Raw genomic sequence first — 16,354 nt, 5'->3', positions numbered from 1 at the left:
GAAGCAAGAAACTGGAGAGCTTTAACCCACAACTGCTCAGCTCTTTGGATGAGCTGGATTTTTCAGCCTGTGTAAGATAAATATTCATGCCTAATCACTAAACATAAATCAGGTGTATTAATAGTGTCCCTTTTTTTCTACTAACCATTTGCACCATTTACTTTGGCTCAGGCACATACCGGAGCAAACTAGTATGTCAGGTGGATTAAAACATTTGTTGTGTTTGTTGTATCTTGGATCTTTATATGACTTCAGATCCTGGACCACAGTCATGGACATGTCAGGTTGAGGAAGTGCAGGTAAGCTTCGTCTAGATTTGGTTTATTTTCCCGGCTTTGTTAATGATTCACGTTTACAGCAGTGAGAGCAATCAACAGGTTCATAAAAAAAAGGCAAAGGTCTCATCGTGGACACAATTCTTCATCACTTGATAAAAAAAACTTCCATCAGAACAACATCGAGGGCAGGAATGGGCACAGTAAGTTCTCTTTTTGTTATTTAATGTTTTGACAATTATTTGGTTATTTTATGGTATGAATGTATAGTGTATCTGTATATATACAGAAAGAAGAAACACAGATTCAAACCTATTTTTGTTTTTATTTAATATACTTCCAGTTTATAGATCTATTTCACATTTACACACATAACGTCGTTTGACTTTGTACCCATGAATAAAAAAAAGATGTTAAGTATAAACGAAGATATAAAATAAAACCACAAATAAAATAGACTAAAATTAGAATGTTGTTGTAAATCTGTTAAGGCAGTGGGTAGCAAGAAGGTCCTGGGTTCGATTCCCAAGCTGTATGGCCAGGGTACTTTCTGTGTGGAGTGTGTGTGGGTTTCTTCCTGGTACCCCGGGTTTCCTCTCACAAGTCCAAAGACATAAAGCCAGGCTCATTCTTGCCAAGTCTGATTCACCTTGTCATCATGCGCCATACACTTTCAATATTAAACAGATCTGGACTGCAGGCAGGCAGCTCAAGCACACACACTCTTTTTTATTTTACAAAATATCCTAATTGTTCTGTGCTTTGTGTTTCCAGTGGAACGTCAGTAGAATGGAGAGTCCAATACTGCTGCTGCTGCTGACTTTTTTCACTTCCTGTAAGTATTTCTCTGACATAAACATAGCTCAGGGCCAGTGATAGCTCAGTGGTTAAGGTACTGGACTAGTAAACAGAAGGTTGCCGATTCAAGCCCCGCCACCACCGAGTTGCCACTGTTGGGTCCCTGAGCAAGGCCCTTAACCCTCAATTGCTCATTGTGTTCCGCTCACTGTGTAAGTCGCTTTGGATAAAAGCGTGTGCTAAAAATGTAAATAAACATAAAATGTTACTAACGATTTCTTAGTAGTTGGTGTGGTAATATTTATTATAGGCGAAGAACGGCTCCAAATTTATTAACTAAAATGAGCTCCAATGAGTCGATGAAAACCACCAGCTCACAGTCGTCTGATCAGGTGCTTCAACGAGGAGGATCAGTCCCTAAAATCTGATCTTTTGTACAATAGAGCTGACACGGACACTTTCACAAATGTGCTTATGTGCTTTCCAGTAGCGCCAAATACTAAAAAAATCAGAAATATTTTTGCCAAGGTTTGGTTTTTGACCAAAATGTTTTCCTGATTATATAATTTGTAATAAAAATATTGTATTAAATTGAAGAAATGTGCAAAATAGAAGGATTTTACTAGTGGTCTCAGACTTCTGACCCCCACCGTATTTACATTTATAAAACCATTATGAAATCTAAGTACAAGCCTCTTAACTGGTCTGGAAGAAACTGTATTCCTTATTGTGAACATATTGTCATTGTTTAAAGTAATAATGTGATATTTGTGTAATGTTTTTTAATAACATTTAATAATTGTGTGATTGTGCAGGTTATTGTAATTATGTTCCAGTCGTTAACATGTCTCTAGTGAAGTTGAGAGAAGACCTGCTTCCAGGTAATGTATCATATTGTATACGTACATACAGAAAATATCCTTATTATGGAATATTTTAATATTTTGGCTTTCCAATACATCACTTAAATGTACTGAGAGTACTTATTCTACTTAATAAGTTTTGAATGCAAAGACTGACATTCAAAGTAGTTCCTGGTATTCTCATTACAATGAAAGTTAGGTCTGGACCCTTTTCTAGACCTGTTTACTTAAAACCTCAGTTCCAGAATGTTGGGACAGTGGGTAATATACAAATAAACCCAGAAAGCTGTCTTTCACATGTATATAAATCATTGTGGTCTATTTTTATTCATATTTCTATCACCGTTTCGGCATTTTTCTAGCCCAAAGTGACCGGCACATTTTTTATTTTCTTATAGGTGCATTTGCATTCCAAATTGAGGCCTATGACCTGGACAATGACCCTCTTACATATAAAATTGAAAAGGACAATGGTCATTTCAATGTAATTGAAAATACTGGTGCTGTGTTTATCAAGAAGCAGCTTGACAGAGAGGTAACTTTAGTTTAAAAAGTATATTCAGTAATTAAATAACTTGCATTTGTAATGGAAACATTAAACCTGTTTAAATCTTTCACTCCTCAGGACGTCTACCTTCTCCCTATTCTAGTTATCGTTAGCGACGGAATTGATGCTCCTGTAAGTTTTATCTATGCAAAGCGGAATACAAGGCTTGTGATGTTCCGACTCCTTTCTCTCTAACGCTGTGAATTTCCCTTTGTTCAGACTGAACAACCGGTTAATATTTTGGTGTTAGATGCCAACGACAACGCACCCAGGTTCATAAACAGCCCGTACAACATAGAAGTGCAAGAGGTGAGGAGCAAAGTGACACATTTATACACCTACGTGTGATATTTCAGGTAACTGTGGTTTGTTTGTGTACAATTCTTGACTGTTGCTCTGCACAATCGTCATCGTCATCCAATTCTCTCATTGGGACAGTGGGTAATATTTTTGTGTGATATGCTGCTGTCTTGGCCAGGGCTCATGTGTAAAAGATATTTTTAATCTCAATGTGACTTCCCTGGTTAAATAAAGATTAATAAATAAATCCTGCAATAGGGACCAGTTTTTCCTTAAAATCTGGACACATTTTGTGGCTGAATTAATAAAAAATACTTCTTTTCCAAATTTTCTTTTTAAATCTGTGTTTTTGTGTTTCGGAAAATAAGTATTTCAGTAAGTAAAAGCCATTTGAGTGGCACAGGGGCTCGGTGGGTAGGACTATGGCATCACAGCTCCAGGAGGAGCGGTCCCCGTTCTCCCCGTGTCTCCCACAGTCTAAAGCATGTAAAAGAGGTGAATTGGAGACAAAAAATTGGCCATTAAGGTTTGACAATCAACTTGACCTGATGAATCACTAGTAACTTGGAACTTCTTGTCCTGTCATGAAGGGAACTGTCAAACCCTACAGCAGAGTTACCGGATCAAACCCACCTAAGTGCCACTGCTGGCGTAAATATCTGACCAATAAAATCTTCATCATCTTTTAAGAAACAGAGAATGATTACCACACACTGTGATAAACTGTACCAAGGTGTACAGTCAGTGAGTCAGTTATGTTACAGGACACAGCACTAAACACGAAGCTGCTGACAGTGACCGCAACAGATCCTGATGACGGATTAGCCGGGACCGTCACTTACAGTATCAATCATGTGAGTTTCTCTTCATTCACCGCTTCACGTTCTGAATCCTCACCGAACGATCCGTTCATGATCTGTGTGTCGTCTCTCAGGTCATCCCAACCGAGGGACTTGGTGTGTTCTCCATCCAGCCGGCGTTGGGAGATATCGTGCTGACTGAGCCGCTTAATTTCACCCACAAGAGCACGTTTTATCAGTTACTCATCGTAGCAACTGTAAGTCCTGGATGTATGAAAACACACTGACTATGAAACACATCTTTCAAATATGCTGGTTTTCAGTATTATAGTATTAAAATTAAAACTGAAATGTATAAAACTGCAGATTTTATCTACAGAATAATAATTTCCTTTTCTTGATTTTATTTTAATTGACCGCTTTATCCTGGTCCAGGTCACAAACCAGAAATACCCTGAACAGGTTGGGTTCCACTGTTGGGGCCCAGAACAAGGCCCTTAAGCCTCGATTGCTCTATTGTATATCTACATTGCATTTTTGGTATTTAGCAGACACCTTTATCCAAGCGACTTACAGTACTGTAACAGTATACAGTCTAAGCAAGGGTTAAGGGCCTTGCTCAAGGGTCCAATAGCAGCAGCCTGGCAGTGGTGATTAATAGTCCAGTACCTTAACCACTAGGCTACAACGTCCCTATTGTATTCAGTCATAAGTACAAAAATCAACTGATAAATGCCGCAAATGTAGCACCCACCACCTTCAATGTGAAAAGTCTTCACTGGATTGTACTGTACTAATGAAACAAAACCTGTAAAGACAGGGTCCAAAGAAATGTGTTTGTTTTATGGCATGATTGGCATGTTTTTGCAGCACCTTTATTGGTCACCATATTGCTTTGGTTTTACTCAACTGACCTGGGCTGCTTAGATTTCACAAGCTCGCAAATAAAGGCTTAATTTGGCTGGTGGAACCCACTGAGCCTAACATAAACACTAGTTTCACATAAATCTCACTGTGACTAGCTTGCTTTGTGGAATTCCCAAATAATCCAAGGATTTTATTTGTACCCACTGAGTTATTAAATTCACATTGTTTATGTTGTTTCTGCTGTATGTTTATGATCATCATCATCATGATTTGTTGACTTTTTGCTTCTCAGGATGGTGGCGGACCACTTTACGACAAGGACCACTACGTTCAATCCTCCAACGCGACTGCTTTCATCACAGTGATTGACGTTCCAAACATCGACCCCCAGTTCCTAAACCTCCCGAACTTGGTCTCTGTGAACGAACATTCACCTGTCGTATGTACCATCATCGAGCCATTTTCCTTTAGCCTTTTATGATTCTATGAAATAATTATAATATGTTTAAGTGTTTTTTATCTGTATTGCTTTTAAACTGAATATGCAGAAGTTGTTTTAGATCATATATACAGTATATATATAAAAATGTCCTCTTTTCTTTTACAGACCACGTCAGTGTTCAAGGTCCAGGCCAGAGATCCTGACACAGGGATCAATGATGTTATCCGATACAGCATCGAAGGTTCAGCAATTAAATAAAATATCCAGCACTAATTATACAATAGTATAATAAACGAATAGATAATATTAAACTGTTTAATATAAAAATGTATAAATATTATTTAAAAAATTAAATATATGGATTAAATTACCAGTATTAATGTAACATTTATTATATAATAACACATGTAATAAAGAATAAATATTATTATTTTGTATTAGAAGCAGTAACAATGATAATAACAATAATAATAATGTTTTATTATTTTTATGCTAGTAATAATAATGCTGCTGTGGCTACTACTACTACTACTACTACTAATAATAATAAAACGGAGATTCGGGGTTTGAATCCCCAGCAGTGCTATCGGCCAGTCAGGCGTCTACATACAGAAATGATTGGCTATGTCTAACAAGGGAGGAGGGAAAATGGCTGAGGTCCTGCAATATATTGGCGTCCTGTGCAGGGTATGTTACTGCATTGCACCCAGTGATTCTGGGAATGCCGGACCCACTATAACCCTGACCAGGTTAAATCGGTGGTAAAACATCAAAATGAAATGAACAGGAAAGTGGTGAACTAAACACTGATTTCTGTTCCTTAGACACAAATGCTCCCGACCTTTTCCAGATTGATGTGAACAGTGGCGTTGTTACTGTAAAGACCGATATTGACCGAGAAGCTCTACTGGACATCGGCATCACTGTTGTTGACCTCACGGTGAAGGTAAGGAGCATTTAATGATTTGCACTTACTAGCTTTTAATGTGACTCAGTATCAGATTTAAATAAACCGCTCTTGCTTGTCAGGAATCACATTTAACATGAACTTCTGTATTTCACTCCCAGGCCACTGAAGCTAACCTGAACGTGGACGGCGTGTACGCGAGTACCATGGCTCTGCTCCAGATCCAGATCAATGACATCAACGACCACGGGCCGCTGTTTTACAAGTGTGAGGAAGAAGCAGTGTGTACGGAGGAGAGCAGCTTTACCGGCGAAGTGGACGAACACTCGTCCGTCGGTCTGTCCATCACTGGCCTCAACATGAGAGTCAAAGATAAAGATGCTGTGAGATACGATTTATTTACATTACAAACATTACACATTAACTTTTACATTTGCTTCACCTGGTTAGAGATTTTTGACTGATTTACACAATGGTCATAAAAATTGAACCTATTAATAATATTAGATTTCATATTTTATTTATTATATTTTAATTAACATTAATTAAGGGGTTTTATTTGTAACTTGATGTTTTCCAGCTTGAAAAGCTACCACTACTTTAAACCCCTGTTCACTTTAACCTGAGCAGTGTTGCATTATAACATGAGCTTCAGTATTAAACTACACGACTTTGTGTATATAATATATAGTCACACTTTTTCATGTCCAGTTGGAGCCTAGCTCTTGCTCGCTTCCATTTCTGTTGGTGGAGGGCCGTGGTTGTCGCTCGCCCCCTCTGACACCAGCCTCTGATCGCTGATTGCAGTATTACATGACTTGTTCAGCCGCCTGGCCAGCAGAGGTTGTAGTACAGCAGAGACAAGGATCCCTGCTTCAACCGTCATCAGTCTCCCTGCAGACACAAAGCCCGGCTGGTCGATAACATAGCAGGGATTCGAACTCGAGAGCTCGAGACTGCTGCTGTGCTGCACCACCTGAGGCTAAATACACCCTAAACAGGGCACCAGTACATATTTTATTTATGAATAACATAATTATAATACTGTTGACGCAGAAACAGTGTTTTGGACAGTATTTTATTTCTTAGCTCACCATCTACACCCCATCTCCCTAAATCTTTATCTATATGATGATCACTAATAGCTCTAAAACTTCTTCCCAAACTCAGAGATGCTCCTATGGGCAAGTGCATGGTCATGGAACAGGAATTAGAACCGCCATCATGTTTCTGGTTTTGATTTGTACCTCTGCAAACATAATATTTAATACACACACATTCAGATTCACCACAGACTCGAACAGAATCATCAAAATGTGCTTCTGTTTTTATTTCAGGGAGAGAACAGCCGTTTTCAGCTGCGCCTGGAGGGACCGGACAAGGACGCGTTCTCCGTCTCCCCCGTAGACGACCAGTCTGACCGGGCCGTGCTGATCCTGGTCAAACACCCTTTGGCAGTGGACTACGAGACGAAAAAGATCATGCATGTGCAGGTGGGAACACAGTCAAGAGCTTTTCAGAGTTAACCAGCCTGTCTTTGGTGTTATTAGGTGGCACAATAGGTAGCTGGAGTTGGTGCTGCACAGTTCCAGCAACCTGGATCAACCCGGAAGTGCATGTACAGTATTAGTTTTAATAATATAGGTTTTCAAGCAACCCACATGTTGTCCATGATTTTTACCGCGACTCAGGCAACACAAACGATGCATCAAAACGAAACATAATTAATGAAAATGGTGGCAATCTGGTCCCACTATGGTTTACAATATGTGACGTAATACCTCCACGAGGGACGTTCGTGTACAAGTCAATTTCATGTTTATTTAATTATTATTATTTTTCGTTGAGACTTGATTTCTTTGGCTCGTGTCCCACCCCAGGGTTTAAAAGAATTTAATCATTAATTCATTCATTTATTGTCAATTTTACTGCTGCTTTATCCTGGTCATGGTCACATGTGAAAAGTCATTCTACAGAAAGTCGTAACATGCACTGGAGAGCACGCAGTACTCCAAGTATTTCTCCGCCGCTCATGCTGGTACCTGAACCAGACATTAGGGGTCATTGTTGCAGCGGTACTGAAGTGATCCAGGCTTCCCTTCTCAAACAAGGCCAGTTGTGGGTGTGGTGGCATTCCAGAGACTCAAACCCAGGTCTCTGCAGTGGTGGGCCAGTGTAATTCTGCTGTGTTCATTTTGTGCAGCATCACTAATGGTCAAACACTGACTGTTATTTAGTAGAACTGCCGACTGGTTTGAGTCAGAACATCATTCACTGAAACCATCGACCCTTTCTTAGACAGTTCTTTGCTTTTTTTTTGCAGGTAGTGGCTCAAGACGCCGGCGTGGCCGAATTTGTGTCCACAGCTACGGTCACCATTACAGTCAACGACATCAACGATAACATCCCGCAGTTCAATGAAGGAATGTATGAGTTAAGCGTGTTTGAGCATTGCGACAATGGCACCATCGTCGGCACCGTCACGGTACGTACAGGACGTAATAATGCCCACGTGATGGACAAAATAACAGAAACTGTGACCATTTATTATTATGGAAGAGCCATGGAGCTCGTGCATGGTTTGTGGTGAGATGTGGAAGGGCTAAAGGAGGTTAATTGATGTGTAAATCTGGTGAAGGAAGACCCATGAAGGACACTTGACTTTCTTCTGGTGTTTAGAAGTCCACTCTTGAATAGTTTAACCGTGTGTGTGGTTGTTTCCATTCTTGAATACGGAAACATTGTTAGAAAAAGTGGACTAACATGATCCAAATTGCTTTTTAGCTATTATTTGTATAATTATGCAAATAAATCACTGGACCCAGTGATTTCCACCAGATGCTGCTTGTACCATTAAGGATCCTTCACCATTTGGAACAACTGGCAGCAGAACAATGTGGGCTGGAATCTTTATTCGATTTTGGCTTCCGATGCAGGAAAAGATGTTTAATATCACACCACATTGGTCTACATTTTCTGCTTCTTGAACGAAGTTTTGCATCTTTATGCACTTTATGCTTTGATACAAAAGCTTCTAAATGAGAATCCTGCACTCCTCCACTATGAAGCTTCCAGTGTGCAAATTTTGTTGGATCATTGAGGCACTTAGTCAGTATTCTGGATATTTTTTAAGGCTGTGGTACTTTTTGGGTATTTGGTTCTGATCTTGTAAAGCTGCACCAGTGTCATTGAGCTTCCACCGTGATCGGTGTTGCTTCTTGCTGATGCTCTTTGACTCGAGACTTTTGAGACTTGTCTTCTTAAAACACCCCTTATTTCACTTTTACATCTTTTAAACTGCTTTAAAATATCTCACATCAAAATAATATCTATTGGCTTCACCTTTATAGCCCTACATGCAGTTAACCGCAATGAATCTAATAGACTTAGCTGTTTTGTGATTGACAAGATCAATTCTCATCTGCAGTTTCTCTTATTTTGTCCACGTTTTAATAATCTTGGGACGATTGACAATTGACTGTGAATTGCTACTCACTTGTTACTTATTATTTTTGGGTCATCCAGGCAACAGATGAAGATGAGTTGGATGACGGCCTCCTCACCTACAGACTGCTTCCAGTGAGCATGTACGTACCACGACACGAAACGTCTTTACTTTATATGTGCATGTGAAGCGGTGGCATCCTGCCTAGGTCAGGACAAAAAAAACATCAAACACAGGTTTGCAATGAATCAGATCTGTACGTGCTTCGGTTTACTGTAAGAATCTCCTGCTGGCTGGTGTAAAGATGTGACCGGTTGTTTTGCATGTAATCTTTTTTAGTCCGGTCTTTTCCCACACAGCAGACTAGTGGCCGGTTTAGCCTGCTAGGGGGCACCCAGCCGACCGGTAGCGGAGCTGAGATTTCAGAATTCTAGCGTAATATCCCGCCACCACTGAGATCCTGAGCTTTTGAGTTTGAGTCCCAGGTGGTGTTATCAAACTGGTCAGGTGCCCAAACTGGCACAACTGGCTGTACCTGATTGGCCTTATACAACTGCAACCTCTGGTCTAGGTGCCTGCACTAGTAGTGGGGCGTTCTCAGAATTCATAGCATGGACCTTTGTGCAGATTATGAGACACACAATAATTTCAGGATGTTCCTCTTACAGGTTACCTTTCTTTGATGTCTATACTGACAACGGGACCATTTATGTGAAAAATGGAGATTTGCTGGACAGGGAGCGCAGGAACTTGTACTCTCCCACACTGCAGGCTACAGACTCAGGAGGAAACCCGGGCTCCACCGTGCTGGAGATCACCATCCTGGACATTAATGACCAAACACCACAATTTTTCAGAGACTACGAGATCTTCATTCGTGAGAACAACCAACTGGAGCTTCAAGTCGAGGTAAGAGATGATGATGATGATGATGATGAATCAAATGTGCAAACTTCTGAACAACTGAAAACTGAACTGAAAGTCACCGCTGTTCACATTCAACCACTTCTTCTAGTCAGGGTCACAGGGGATTCATATTCCTCCAAAAACAATGGGTGCATGGCAGAAATACACACAAAACACCCATTCATGACAGTATTTAACACATTCGGGTAATTAAGAGTCATCAGTCTACATCCTGCTTGTTTAGTGGAGGTGAGAGGAAACCAGATCGCCCAAAACTTCACATCCATATGTGGCTACTAGCCAGGCAGCGGCTACACTAGTTATTTATTTATTTTTGCTGAGATATAGAATTCAATGTGCACTTATTCTTGCAAAATCTTGCTATTTTGATCTCTATTCAGGCCCGAGATGATGATGAGCCAAATACTCTCAACAGCAAAATCCAGTACACCATCATGCCCAGTGAGTACAGCGCCAACTTCACGATCGATAAAGACACCGGTTTGATCAAGAACAACGGCATTCTGGACCGCGAGGCTATCGATCTCAGTCTGAATGGGGTGATTGTGTTTAACGTGACCGCCTCCGACATGGGCGTACCGTCTCTGTCCTCCTCGGTCAAGGTCACCATCAACGTCGATGTGAGTATAAATCCCTGAACTCTCAGTGCTGGACAAAAATTAATATGCATTACCAAATTTTACCTATAACTTATTTATTCTGTTCATATAAATCTTATATTTCAACTCAGGATGAAAATGACAACAAACCTGTGTACCTGAAAACAGAATACACCTTTCACGTGAAAGAGAGCGAAAGAGGTGAGACACGCTCTGTCTTTTGAAAGAATTTAAAAACGTAATTAGACTGGAACATAAACGTGTATATGGATGACGAGTTACTAAACAAGGACCTGACGTGTTACATTTAACTCCAGGTATCACGGTGGGTTTTGTGCATGCCCACGACGCTGATCAAACTGAGTACAACAACCGCATATCCTTCCGTATCACCAGCGGCAGCGCCGGCAGCTTCCTGTGCATGTCTGAGCCCAACAGCGAAGGCGACGGCTATCAAGGAAAGATCACGGTAGATCCGGACGTCGAGCTGGACTATGAGAGCAATGTGAGGAGCTACAACCTGGTGGTGGAGGCCACTGACCTGGGCAACAACAAGGCAGAGTGCAAAGTTCTCGTGGTGGTGGTGGATGTCAACGACACACCTCCCGTTTTCCCGGCCGATGCGGTGGAGAGCGTGGAGGAGAACTCGCCCCCGTTGATGGAGGTGGGACAGATCCATGGAAGCGACGTGGACTCGAATCACTCGCTGGTCTACGAGCTGGTGTCACTGGACTGCCACTGTAATAACACGTGGGGCACCTGTCAGGAGAATTGGTTTTTCCTGACGCCTACAGGCATGATCATGACCGAAGAGGGCGTGACCATCGATTACGAGAAGTGTGATGTGGTGAAAATGAACGCTCGAGTGGTGGATATATATACAGAGAAGGGAAGGAACAGTACTGACGGTAAGTGTGTAAGTGTGTTGCTCTACTCAGTGGCATGACAGTGAATGTGTTTTAGAGGAATGTGTCTCGGGTTTCAATGATGTAACTGCAGATGGGTGTTTGCTTGGTGTTAAAGATCACCTTGTTTTTTCAGGTGTTGTCACGATTCGTATCTTGGACATGAACGACAACGACCCCGAGTTCATCCCTCTTCAGGACTTTTTTGGTAAATTCCCAAAACATTTTAGACTTTCAGTAATAGATTTAAACAAATCTTTCTAACTGTAGATGGTTTAAGCTGTGTAGTGAGTCGGCTGTGTGACTCTGTAATGACAATAATATTTACTACCATTTTTCAGTCTGGTCGTGTGAAATTACCCGATCCTGTTTTGCTTCTTATACTGCTGCAGACCTCCAATATTGAGAGAGGAGGGCAGTAACTAACACACACCCCCATGACAATCGTACAGTAGCCGACCGCTTCTTTTCACCTGAATGAGGCGGGTTCATATGGGGATCCGTATCACGCACGGAGAGTCATGCACTGATCTCCATTATCCACTGTTTCTGTGCAGTACCATCAGCCAGCAGAGGTCATAATTGCAGCAGTTATGAGGAATCCTTGCGGCCAGAATTTTTTATTATATTGACCTATTTTTGCCTTATTTTTTTCCAAAACTTAGATTTTATCCTTTTGAAGGGTTTTTTGTTGATGCACTTAGAGCTGCATCATGCTTTACACAATGATTTAATTTATTTTTATACTAAGATGCATTTATTTATTTTCTGCACTAAAATAGCATTTCTATTTTGACCTTTTACACAGTAATTTAATCGCATTAATCATTTTTGCAGTCCTTATAGCCGAGACTGTCGATGAGGACAAGATCGTTGCCAGAGTTTATGTGAGTACTTTAAAATGAAATAATTAAATATTTTATTGCTATAAAAAACGTCACATTTATAGTAGTCAGGGTTGCTCCAGGTCTGGTTTCACTGGGAAACAATAAGGTAGGAATAGGCCTGGACATTGCGCCAATCTATAACAGGGCTTCATCATACAGCCTCCCCATTTCAGACACAGCCAATCCTGTCTGTGCAGACGCCCGGCCAGCTGAAACTGTGGGAAATTAAATGCTATTTATGTGTTTGGGACACACCTAGTGATTAGGTAGTGGTCAGGACAGACAGATCAGCTCTTCATGAATTGTCCGGGTTTTTTCTATATGTTAAATAGTATATTTTTTTGTAATTTACTATTTCATTTCTTTTCCTGTTTAAAGGCCAAGGATATAGACACAGGGGAGAATAAGAAGATCATATTTTCAGTCGAGTTAGTAGAATTCGTCAGCGCCAGCTCGGAGAACAAGCCAGGAGAGATCGTGTCCGACATTTTTAAAGCAGAGACTGAACCGGAGGACGAGTGGGGCAACTACAAGGGAGTTATCAAGTACGTTTTCTAATAAACTGCTGTACAAAAGGCTGCATATCTGTAAAATGCTGCGTATAGCTTTTGAAATAAATAAACTGACCCTCATAAGTTATTCAGTCCTTGTTATTCCATTCTCAGGGCCAAAAGGACCCTGGAGATTGACGAAAAGGGCAAATACCTGGTAACAGTAATGGCTAAGAATGGTGAGCGCAGTAAAAATGAGATTTTGGAGGTAAGCAACGTGGCACCACACAGTCAGAATCAGATCCTGTAGAATGAAACAGAACTGACTGTGTTCCTGTTCTGATTTTTCTAGCTCATCACCGTTGACAAGTCCTACAAGGTCGGTCTCAGATTTGAATCACCAGCAGATGAAGTCAATAATAATCTGCCAAACATCAAACTGTAAGTGTCAGAGAGTGAGTGCTGTGTATTTAATGCTCTGGAGATATTTATTGGAGTATTTTGAAACTTGTAAATGTTTTGCAGAGCGCTGATGGGAGCGACAAAGGCGACGGTGCACGTGGTCAAAGTAGCACCCGAGTCCACTGACAACACACAGAGAAACGACAAAGCTGAAAAGTAAACACCATTTATATTTGTGTGTTTATGTTCTATGTGCTGTTGTTAATCTCATCATAAATAACCACGTAGCTTAAATGTTTTTCCTGCCCCACAAAACTGCAGTATTTCCCACTGGTATGCATGATGATGGCACACCACATAATGCCATAGTGAAATGCTAATCACTTATAATCTCATTTGTTGGCTTGTTTGTCTTCCAGGAAAGTGTTGACCCTTCTGGAGGTCTACTTTGTGTTTCCGAATGGGACGGCCCTAGACTCGGATTCTGTGGGGAGGATCTTGAACTCGGAGGAAGTTTACCAGGAGTATGGAATCATCCTACAGCAGTACGGTCTCACCGGCATTGTAAGGGGAAAAAAACAGGAACACATAAAGCACAACGGCTCCCATAATGACATGTTCTTGTTGTGTTTGGTTGTAATTGAATGTGTGTATGAATGTTTTACAGCTGGGAACCACAAATCCTCAGAGAGAGAACAATGTGCTGCTGTTCGTGATGATCGGACTTGTGGCGGGGCTCGTGATTGTGCTCGCTGTCACAACAACGTCACTTGTGTGCATCAGGAAGAAGTAAGATACCACAAGATCGTTGTAAACATGTAAATAAACATAATAAAGTGTCATGCCGCTTAGCAACTTGTTTTTGACGTGCGGACCTTTCGGGTTTCAAGGTACAAGACGAAGCTGAAGGCAGCCAAGGCCATGAACACAGCAGCTTTGGAAGCCACCGAGAAACAGAAAGATGGGCCTGTTGTTCCGGGTACGAACAAGTACACCAGAGACGGGTAAGAGACCAGGGCCAAAAAAAGACTAAAAGAACCTTTGTGTAATACCTACAAAATCCTTACCCTTATTCAAATATATGCTGTATATTCATTGATGAATATGCATTTCGGAAACATCTCATAAAAATCAAGCCAGCCTTAATGAATCAAAGCTTAACAGCCACCACTTGGCTTTGCTTCATACTCTTTCATTCCTTACAATGAATTTGTGATGTTTATTTTTTATTTTTGGCAGAGCAAACCCAGTGCTGAACCTGAACATTGACAGTACAACTGACCTGGGTTTTGATGAAGAGGGATCTAATGCAGAAAGAGAAAGGTAAATATATACAACACATTATGCTCCTTCAGCATTCCAGGATTAATAAAATCTATTATATACATCATTTTACATTGTTTACAAAGTATTTTAGAAATGTCACTGGCTGCTCCAGCTTTCTCCAACTGGTGTTGACATGCAGCTTTGTACGTTTTTGATTTGATATCTGTGCTATTTTCAGTATCAGTTCCCTGGACTTCAATATTGACATGAGAACAACAGAGAACGACATGATGCCAATGAAGGTAAAAGTGTGCTTTAAAGGTGTAAAATGCATAGCTACACCAAAGACCCATTTACTTCTTTCAGTACATAGAACTGACTGTGTGTGTGTGTGTGTGTGTGTGTGTTCATGCTTTGCTAGACCATGGAGGAGGGAGAAGATGATGATTCTTCATCCATTGAGCCGCTGGGTGCTGCACTAGCTCAGAGAGGAAAGAAGGTCATCATAGACAGTCCAAGTCTCACTTTCACCAACCCGTCTGCAGACACAACAGACCTGTGACGTGCCATCAGTTGGCTCTGACCTTTACTCTGAGATGACTAGAAACAGAAACAGACTCAACTGACCTGCACCAGATGTAAAACCAGGACTTTTTCCTAGAACAATTACAGCTGTTTTATCTATCACAAGAAAATAACACTATATATATATATATATATATATTTATATATATATTCATTTGCTAGTTTGGCGCAGCTGCTGTGGGTTTATATGTTTGTTTTGTAATTATTGTACAATTCCAGCTCAAATAAAAAGTGTTTTGTTTCTTTCACAAATATTAGCTCAGAATAATATTTAACATTAAAAGTGAACATTGTAAGCAATAAAGTTATAGACAGGATTTTGTTAGTACAACTGATGTGTAATTGGTGTGTTGTTTGAATAAATATTGCTCTGCTACAATTCATAATACAATTGAGGAAATTTTCATCATTATTTTAGACATAATCACATCAAACTGAACCCAGGAAACTGTTGGATATTTTAGCACCATGCCTCTTATGACACATTAAACCCCCTCTGACACCCCATTCCAAAAAACAAATAAACACACACTTTAAAGTCATTCAATATGTTTATTATTATTATTATTATTATTTGCATTTTTCCCATTTCCCTCCCAATCTAGTCATATCCAATTCTCCGATTTTAACTTCTTCATTTGTTGTTGATCAGATATTTAAAAAAATAAAAATATGCATAAAATTGCTCCAAAACAAGTTGTCTTTCATCAAGTGTAACTCACATTACATACTACAACTCTTATACTGACACTTTTACCCTTTATTACATAATAAAAAAACATTTTTATTCATAACTTCAATAGCATTTAAAGTATTTATCATATTAATGACTTCAATGTCTTTTAAAATATTCATCAAATTGCTCCAACACGAATTGTATTTTATCAAGTGTAACTCACATTACATACTACAACTCTTATACTGACACTTTTATCCTTTATTACATAATAAAAAACATTTTTATTCATAACTTCAATAGCTTTTAAAATATCCATGACATATTTATTAAACTTAGCTTATCATAAAGTTACACAGGTGAAGAGTATAT

At 40.0% G+C, this 16,354-nt stretch overlaps 1 protein-coding gene across 1 annotated transcript; it reads left to right on the top strand.

Annotated features, from left to right (window-relative positions):
* The first annotated feature begins 469 nt into the window (after nucleotides 1-469).
* On the top strand, nucleotides 470-15,637 carry cdhr2 (cadherin related family member 2). The gene is made up of 31 exons (XM_062985074.1): nucleotides 470-478; nucleotides 1,050-1,110; nucleotides 1,889-1,954; nucleotides 2,335-2,471; nucleotides 2,562-2,615; nucleotides 2,703-2,792; nucleotides 3,548-3,637; nucleotides 3,718-3,840; nucleotides 4,743-4,889; nucleotides 5,058-5,133; nucleotides 5,717-5,838; nucleotides 5,961-6,182; nucleotides 7,137-7,292; nucleotides 8,123-8,284; nucleotides 9,325-9,386; nucleotides 9,913-10,153; nucleotides 10,552-10,791; nucleotides 10,902-10,971; nucleotides 11,088-11,678; nucleotides 11,812-11,883; nucleotides 12,513-12,562; nucleotides 12,941-13,107; nucleotides 13,228-13,321; nucleotides 13,406-13,494; nucleotides 13,579-13,671; nucleotides 13,875-14,019; nucleotides 14,123-14,244; nucleotides 14,346-14,459; nucleotides 14,695-14,778; nucleotides 14,960-15,023; nucleotides 15,143-15,637. The coding sequence occupies exons 1-31, from the start codon at nucleotides 470-472 to the stop codon at nucleotides 15,281-15,283; spliced, it is 3,954 nt and encodes a 1,317-aa protein (XP_062841144.1). The 3' UTR covers nucleotides 15,284-15,637.
* The last annotated feature ends 717 nt before the right edge of the window (nucleotides 15,638-16,354 follow it).

The sequence above is a fragment of the Trichomycterus rosablanca genome, chromosome 22 (genome assembly GCF_030014385.1).
Source record: "Trichomycterus rosablanca isolate fTriRos1 chromosome 22, fTriRos1.hap1, whole genome shotgun sequence".
Taxonomy (NCBI): Eukaryota; Metazoa; Chordata; class Actinopteri; order Siluriformes; family Trichomycteridae; genus Trichomycterus; species Trichomycterus rosablanca.
Note: the sequence above shows the minus strand (reverse complement) of the source record. Positions and strands in the feature narration are given on the sequence as shown.